At 36.3% G+C, this 9476-nt stretch overlaps 1 protein-coding gene across 3 annotated transcripts in view; it reads left to right on the forward strand.

Annotated features, from left to right (window-relative positions):
* Positions 1 to 9022, forward strand: part of LOC139971342 (solute carrier organic anion transporter family member 2A1-like) — a 28959-nt gene extending 19937 nt beyond the window's left edge. For 2 of the 3 annotated variants that reach the window (XM_071977699.1, XM_071977698.1), the window contains exons 8-11: positions 1486 to 1655; positions 3295 to 3359; positions 4243 to 4457; positions 5806 to 9022. In XM_071977699.1, the coding sequence (XP_071833800.1) occupies positions 1486 to 1655; positions 3295 to 3359; positions 4243 to 4457; positions 5806 to 5898 (543 nt within the window). In that variant the 3' untranslated portion in view covers positions 5899 to 9022. The remainder of the gene's footprint in view (positions 1 to 1485; positions 1656 to 3294; positions 3360 to 4242; positions 4458 to 5805) is intronic. The other variant, XM_071977700.1, reaches the window with a different exon arrangement.
* The last annotated feature ends 454 nt before the right edge of the window (positions 9023 to 9476 follow it).

The following is a 9476-nucleotide window of genomic DNA, read 5'->3' on the forward strand; positions in this document are numbered from 1 at the left end:
TTAACAAGAAAACAACAACTCTTATCTGTTTGACGATTTTGAAAAGCTTGGATTAATTCCTCTAAGTGAAATGATGATAAGTGGTATACTGCATCGGGTTATGCTGTATGTCTGTGGCTAGAAAAGTCGAGGACTTGCAATAAACGAAAACATATCTACTTACAAATGAAACTGCTTCTTAGCCGCAAACCAAAGTCATTATATGTGGTTATGGCATATAGTTGTTACTGGAATGGAGGGGTTTACATGTGGTTTATATATGAATGCTCACAACATACGATTCCCACAAGGAAACTAGAGAATTTCCAGAAACTTCACCGCACTTGACTAAATAAAAAGGCTAAATTCTCTGGAACACATTGATCTGCAACGACCTATTCGGTAAGAAACCGGGATCATGTTGTTATTTATATACGACATGAAGAATTTTATGGTATAACTTTATGAGAAAACATTTCAGACAGACAGACAGACATACATACAGACAGACAGACAGACAGACAGACAGACAGACAATAACATGATAATGTAGTTTTCTTGTCAAATCCAGTCCAAACCACTTTCTGTTCTTGCTGGTAAACTTTTCCTTTAGTGTTATAAAATCAGTGTCCTTTCCTTCTGTCATTGATGATTTTTTTCCAATTCCCAGTTTCTAATTTCTTCAAAAAGTTTGACTTTTGACTGTACTTTTTGTTGTTGTTTGTCTTTATTGTTGAAATATTTCATTACGAATCGCACAACAACCATCCAGTAGTGGTAAAATGAGCTTGAAATGAGGTGATGTTTGACTGAACATAAATTTGTGCATCTAGTAAAGGTCATCGAGGTCATCGGTGTTGCACCAAAAATGCTAGAATGTCAGGCGGAACTGGTCACGCATGCTCCAACGTCAACAAACATTTAACTAAGTACACCCGTCCATCAAATATTGTTCCTCGTTCAGACATTTAATTTTATAATTTAACCGCTCCTCAATGTCTTGAGATGGTTTGGAGTTTCACCAGAACCACCAAAAATGTACTTGGGAGACTTCTGGCAAGTTTTTAACGTGCTAAAATTTGCATGTAGCCTACATGTATAGGCTACACAGTTTAAGTAATTATCATTTTGGAGAATCATTCACCTTTTTTTTAAACACTTTTTATCACACTTTTAGGAGCAATATTCAGTCATAACTGTACTGTCGTAGCTTATTAGTTACAGGAACAAAAAACTTATACTTATGAGATGAGATATGAATATACGTAAAATCAATGTGTCCATGTAAGTTTATGTTCATCAAAATATTATTAGCTAATGATGGACAGTGCTTTGTTTGTTGTTGTGTTGTGTTGTTTTTTATTTATTTTTACCATATTTGGAACCCACAGCCTACCTTGAAAGAGAGCCATGCTATAACAATGTCTGCTAAATGACCTTAAATCGTCTACAAATACTATAGTTGAGCATATTTCGTTACTTTTTTTTTCCATTTCGTAATTTCAGGTTTTTACCGATTGCACATGTATTCCACCATCTGAGGACCACTTGATACCCCATGCAACCCCAGGAGAATGCCTTCGTGATTGTTTTGTTGTATTTCATCTTTTCATTGGACTTCTACTCTCTTCCTTTGGTTCCTTGAGTACAACCCCTACGGCCCTCTTAAAGATCAGGTAAACTTCCAAGTGAACCATTCTGTCCAATAACAATGCTTAGATCTATGCCTATTGTTCTGCCGTTTTTTTCATGGCGACCGAATGTTTTTTGGCTTTAAAAGAGCTTATCCAATGAATGGGAAATAGAAAAGACCAAACAAAGAGCTAAGTAGATATATACAATAAAACCATGTACAATTCAGCAGTGTTCGTCAACTTTGATCTCACCTTTAAAAATCACAGATGAAAGATTCCAAAAAATACCAGAAAAGCACATCAACAAAGCATATTGTCTTCTTAGTTGCCTATTTGTGCGATTCAGTGGTGGCCTTCAATTAAATCACTTCTCGGAACCGTGCAGTTGTTTTGTGTGCGTTTGTGGATTTATCTATGATTCTGTATGTGTGATTAGGCCTTATTCCGGTATGGGATTCCAGGCAGCTATAAATGTATTAAACTGATTTAAGCACATGACTCAATAAAAAGGGAGGGGGGAGGGGGGGGGGCTGTTGAGGCTGGTATTTTACATAAGCTTTGTTGTGATATGATTGATATAGACCAATCAGCTTTTTATAAAAACCCTGTTAATTTCTGGTAACGTATACATTAAATTAGGCTCTTCAATGAAAACGGCTGGACTACTTATATAGTAAAGGATACAACTGCATATACATCAGCTTCTCGCAAACAACAATATAATAGATATAACCTCTGAGAAATTATCCTTTAAAGAGCTGATTCTTATTTTAAAAAAATGGGTGGAATAACAATTTTAGGACACAGCCGATAACATCAGCTCCTCACAAGTAACTCGAAATACAGACTAAATGTTTTTGGCTATATCTTGATTTATCTTAAAGGAAAGAAACGCCCAAAAAATATATATATCTGACAGAGTAAATGCCTGGCATTTGAAGAAAGAACGGCCCCGGGGACCTAGGAGCAGATCTCATCATGTATAAATTAGTGTTAAAGGGACACTTCACATATTTATCAAACTAAATTCTGTTAAATTATGCTTTAATGGTTAACCCTAACATACCTGCAGTATAGTCAAATTCTTGATAGTTCAGAAAATACCAACGCGAATTCTTGATATTTCGCTCGTCCCTGTCAAATAATAACTTTTGAACCGAATAGTTAGCTCAAGTTTGTATGATTGGTCATTTATTCCAATGATTTGTCTAATATCTCATATATAAATGAAGAAGAAATGCATCAGAAAACTTTGCAATGAAAAATACGAGTTAGTCAGTCTTAAGTTCGTTCTTACCCGTTCTAATTTATAAATAAAAAACATGAAAGGATAGAAAAAATAATTAGTTGATATATACTGCTGGCGTTTTGCATCCCTCGCCAAAAGGCGTACAAATAAGCCTACCATGAAACTCTGAAGTTTATCAACTTTTAAACTGATACATTAAATGCCGGGCATCATGTAACCGTGTCATTTATAGCAACAACATACATGTTTACATGGCAGACACATTATCAGTACTATAACATCCACATGACGATGGACTTATCGTTAAAAACATGGACATATCCGTCACATCACACATGACCCCTTTGGCGTTCCATAATAACGTGCTTTTGTTGGATAATTTGGCGTTCCATAATAACGTGCTGTTGTTGTTGTTGGATAATTTATTTACAGATGTGTCGAAGACAGAGATCGTTCACTTGTTCTGGGCTTTGCTAACGTCATGGCAAAACTCTTTGGTAAGTTATCAATCGAGATATAAACAATATATTATATATGACGTTTGTTTAATACTAATGAGGAGGGTGGAGTGGAATGGGGAATACATGACTCCAAACTATAACGTGGGTACACTCTGGGCGAGGGAGGGGTGGGGGGGGGGTAGTGAGGGATTGAGTAATATGGCTGGGGGGGGGGAGTACACCTTCTTATAACTACCTCTATCCATTAGAGACTGACAAAGTAGAATCGATATGGATGATACAGCCAAGCTATGACAAGAAAAGTTGTTAAAAGCATGATTTCATTAATTATGACGGCAGAGATGCTAATTGGGAAATCAAGCGTTAATCGGTTTAAAATAACTTCAAACAACCACTTCTAGAATAAAAAATAAGGTTAGAGGTATCACTTCAGTCACCTAACCCATCCCACCCCTCCCCCTCCCCATCCCATCCCTTGAATTGTTATCAAACTGAAAACTGAATGTGCGCTCAAGGGGGAGAATTCAATGTTCCACTATCTTTTCTGTAATATCATCTTAGTTGACAATTAAAATGGTAGAATACTTCCAGGGTATATGGTAACTTTCCTAATGACCATTACAGACCCGTATATGGGGGAGGGCGAGGGTCGGGTGGCGGTTAACCCCCACTTTTCAACCTCGATCACACCAAAATTAAGCAGTTATTAACATTGTATATATTTGTCTGCGGATGATGTTCCCATATCTCCCGACCCCCCTCCCCCCATCGACAGGCCCGCTGCAATTCGGCTTCCAGTTCCGCAACCCTCTATTACAAAAGCATGGATTCACGTGGGTATAAGGGAGACTTAAGAATGTTATGTAAATATCACTGCAGGATTATCAATCAATCACCATCTATATATTTATCATTATAGCTTACATACCAGGTCCGGTTGTCTGGGGCGCCCTGATAGAGAGGGCGTGTGTTCTTTTTCAAGAATCCTGCGGGAAGACAGGCAATTGTGTTGTTTACGACACCGATAAGTTTAGGAATATATATCATGGAAACGTGCTCGTGTTGAAAACGATAGACGTACTGTGTCTCAGTGTTGCACTTGTAACGATCTTGGTCGCGAATAAGAAAGCACAGGTAAGTGACAGTTTAGTATTGGTTGAACATTCTTTTAAAAGAATAACCGCAGAAGGAATAACAAACTATAGGCTATATCATAAACACTACACAAAAGTACACACAATGTTTAACCGGGGGAATAATTCCAAGAATCATCATTAAAACTATATAAATAGATGCTCTTCAAAGATCAACATCCCAAACACCGACACATTAACATAGCCTATTCATTCGTTTATAGGCGACTTAATTCGTAGGTTTGGATTCAATTGAGTGCAAGAAGTACAACGACTTGAACAAGTCGACAAATGACATCTCCCTAGAGCCATCTTATGTATGCTACCATGTTTCTTAAATGCTTCCGATTTTTTTTTATTTCGATGGTAAAAATGATGTTATTTGCAAATTTTATTGAAAAACTAAACTAATTTTATACTATGGAATACATGCATGTAAATCGTCCAAATTTCATTTATAAACTTCGCCTTGTTTGAAAAAAAAGTGGAGACAGAAAAAAAGGGAAAAACAAGAGACTCAGAAACATATAGTTCATTACTAAAAACGAAACGAAACATCTATTTCATCTTTATTTTATTTCGTAATTTCTATATAGAAAAGGTTTGTGCTATGAGTTATCACTTTTGACCTCAAGTTCTTTTTTTTGGGGGGGGGGGGGAAAGTTCATGACCCGTGCACAAGTTTGTTCTCTTCAATCATGGAGGTAAAAACAGAAGACATACCATTGCCATGATTATAACTGTATACTCATCTAAGGATATTATAAGGCTGGGGTAGTTCCGCGAAATTGTTTTTTTTTACATGCCAGAATCTCGGCTGACATATTTTTGAAGTGTTTTAGTGTAAACTACATTTTCACTAACATAGGTGTTACATTTTCTGCCTCTGGAATATCCCTTTATTTAGATATTTGCTTAATTAATAATTACCTTAATTAATTAATTTATTATATATAGCAAGTAACCTCTGAAGGGTGTCCACTCTTTCTTTAAATTCCTTATAATATATGGCAGTTATGTAAATGTAGGTAATTATTTTAGATCCTCCTGCAAACAGGAACTCGCGAACAAGCCATCATTGGCTTATCAAAGCCGCAAGCTGACCGAAGTCAGTCTCTTACATTCATATTTAACGTCCATGATTATGAATTGTCAATTCTCAACAACTCTGTACTTGGACGACATACATTAATCTTAGAGTGACTCGAACTCGGGACCTTAATATGATTGAGAGGCACCGACGTTAACAACTGAGCTAATACTCCTTGTAACCTCTGATGTATCCATTCCTTGTATCCTCTCAGTATCTTCTCATGAAGGGTTTTCACTCTTGTTATTTTACCCGGCAGAAATATGAGGCTGTCAAGACGTTGAAAGAAGCAGAAAACTCACAGAAATTGACGGAGAATGGGAACAAGGAGTTTTCTTATACTACAGTGTGAGAGACGTGTATAACCTATACCGATACCAGTGGCGGCGGAACCGGGGGGTGGGGGCTTCGGGGGGCTCAGCCCCCAATGAAAAAGTTGACGGGGCAAATGCATGATAAGACCCCCCCCCCCAATATTTACCAAGGCTCCGAAACGTGCATCTGCCCATTTTCAATGCATACTTGTCAATCTGTCCGATGCACACGTATACTATATAGGTGTAATAATTTTAGTAAATGCTGGGGGACCCTCGGCCCGTCCCCTGGCTATAGACCACATTGTCACCCCAACCGCGTCTTCACACCCCGTGAAAAGTGGAAGCATTGAGTGTGAGTACCGGTAAGCGCAACACAACTTCGTCTTAGGCCAATGACTTGCCTCATTTCAGCCAGAGAAATTGCAGGCTTGAGACCCATATTTTAGGGCTAGGTATTCGCATCATAAAACACTCGGGAAGTGCCGTTTCCGGCCATCTGGGGGTTTGAAAAACCCAAAATTTTCTTGTACGCTCCGCGCCAAGCGATGGTGGCGCTCGGCTTAGATAGTCTCCACACATTAGCCCCCCCCCCCAATTATTTTCCCGTTCCGCCACGCCTGACCGATACTGCAGCATGATCTCGCAATGACTCCAAGGTATTCATCTGAACCTGAAGACTTGCTGTTCGTTTTATAGCTATGCATTATATATACAGAGGTTAAGCACTTAAGCTTTAGTTCGCCTGGAGGGTTATTGGTATCCCCCCCCTCCCCCTCCGTCTTCACCTCTTAATATACTTAAAAGATGATTTGAGACACAGATTAACTTTGAAATAATGCAGTCAGTCCAGGTTGTATTTCTATAACACTTTTTGAGATATGACCATTTCAATAAAAGCGACTGGATTATATAGTCTAATGCACAAACCCTTAGGTCAGTTGCTCAGGTGCAACTAAAAGCTGAAATGGCAAATAAAGATAAGACTAAAAATGATTTTCTGCTTGACAAACAATGTGAAACTTTTATTAAAGTGGGAAATATTCCACACTTCTATATAGTTGAAAACCTTATATCAATATTTTGTCCTTGACTCAAGATATGGTTGATGTAAACATAGTTTGACCCACTTAAGTTGCAACTATCACAGGAAGGTGGATTACAGAGGTGGGATGTGATGTTATCTCTCCAGAAGCTTTTACTTAGGCTGTTATAATCTTCTTGTTGATTTAGCGTTGAAACCTGATACATTGTGGAATGTTTTCTTAACTGTCAAAGTTCTCTTTGTTTTATATATGAAATAGTCTTTTCCTTTCTAGATAAATAATTGACAAAATTTCAAAGAAAAACAACAAAGACATTTTTTTCAGCTGAATTGCCCTTATGAACCTCATCCATTCTGCTGTCGACAGGTGCATTTACAAAATATCACAAAAAGTTTATACCTAAGCAAGTCAACAACCAGAAAATCATTTTTATGACCTCAACTGACATGTTTAAAGTGTAGTACAAACTTATCAAGGATTGAGAGTGTTGAATGTCATTTAAGGATGCAACTCTTACTTTATATGAAGTCAAAGAACATCATTTTGGTTTTAGTTATTAGAATTATTAACAAAAAGTAGATTACCATTAATATTTAGGCCTGCACTGAAGCGCCAATGTCATCGTAAATTTAGCCTTTTAGAAGCATTCCAGAGATTGAGCATATTTTAAAGGTTAATATCTTAGAAAACCGAAATAACTATAGAAACAGTGTACTATAGCAATAAAAACAATTCTTGGACTATAACATTCAATGAATTCCGCCTACTATCAGTCCGTTAACACTGAACTCTAGTATATGGAGTCATTCGTGCACAAAGTTCTACAAACGTTTTATTTACATATACTCACATATATTTTCCTTCCTGAAACACTTTGCTTGTCTTATTTAACGCTGAAACTCTGAGAATCAAATATTATATTTTTGCAGGTTCTTATAGCTTCCAAGAAATGCAAATTCTGAAAACATTTAACAATATGTGGGTATGCTGAATGCATAGCCAAAACGAATGGCCTAATTTACTATATATCCTGTATATACAATGATCGAAAATAGCTTGGCTATGTATAAAGGCATTGAAGACTCACCCCAAACCGCGTGCCGCCCTCTGAAAAAAAAGTTAACTTTCCGTTGCTTGCAAGTGAAGTTTTTTTCTTGTCGCTACAAAATGCAGACAGTAATGAAACGTGATACCTTGTTATCTTTTATCTGGACCTGAGATGTCCATCGCTGCTATGTACACTGTGTTGTGGGTACTGACCGTAGCTGTATGTATTGACTGTACACTAGTGTCTAATTACCGACGGTAGCAAGCTGTGTGTTTATTTTCTGGGATCGATGGTGGTGTCTAACACTTCGGTTACACCTCATTCGAAACCTTTAAACAATCACGATACGTGCACTGCAAGCTTACATCAACATTGCAAAAGAGGCTTTTGAAAGACTTAGGAGAATCGCCAGTTTCATGAATCTATAGCGATTTTGGAATTTCCCTTGTCGAACATTGTCGTCCACAATGCCACAAATTCAACAAGGCAATCTGCAACCGAAGGTTGCCACCCAGTTTGATGGCAGGCTACTTACCTGTCGATCCTTGAACGGTCATCAGTATTTCGTCAAACTATATCCCTGCTAGAAAATTATATTTGTAGTTCTTTAAAAATGTCTTTTGTAAATTATATGAATGATATTCTTTTAATTTTATTTTTAATTATTATATTGTCTACAATTCAGATGTAAGTTATTGTTCACTTTAAATGAACAAACATTTTCAGATTTTGAATAAAATTAACTTAACAATTTTTGTAATATTTGAATAAGGGGATTAATAAAGCTTAACCTTTTTAATCTTGAAAAAGCAGATTTATAAATTTAAATGTTATATAACATGTGAAATGTTAAATATTTCATAACTAATATATAGCACCTCAAAAATAAGAAATTTTCCATTCATCACATGGTTTAACCCTGTATGGTTGTTATTAATTCTATACCTTGTAACTGTGGAAATTTTTTCCTATTAAGTGTATAACCTTGGTGGAAATTACAACTAAGAAAAGATCATACTAATAATAATAATGATAAAAATAAAAATAAACAAACAATGAACAAATGAAGACGTATTTCTATAGCACTCTAATTATTTTATAAATATTTATGTTATATAATAATCGGCCAAAATCACGACTTTTTAGAATCTTCCCAAAATTGAAGCAGAAAAGAGATGGCGCACTTTAATGTATACATCACGCAATAATTGGTAGGAAAAGGTCGATATTTTATTTAAAAGACACTTTTAATGGGATTATATATTGGTATCTCATCATTTAATACAAATTGAAGTTTTTTTCCAAAAAATCGAATATAATTTCTGTTTTAGATACAGACATACGTTTTCTCGATGTCAATGAATATATTATAAACATCGAGACTGAAATGTGAGAACATTGATTTTTTTTGTCGAAATTTGACAATTTTGTAAGGCTATAGCCTTATGGTTTTTGAAATTTCGGCCAAAATCACGACTTTTTAGAATCTTCCCAAAACTGAAGCAGAAAAGAGATGGCGCAC

The sequence above is a fragment of the Apostichopus japonicus genome, chromosome 8 (assembly GCF_037975245.1).
Source record: "Apostichopus japonicus isolate 1M-3 chromosome 8, ASM3797524v1, whole genome shotgun sequence".
Classification (NCBI taxonomy): Eukaryota; Metazoa; Echinodermata; class Holothuroidea; order Aspidochirotida; family Stichopodidae; genus Apostichopus; species Apostichopus japonicus.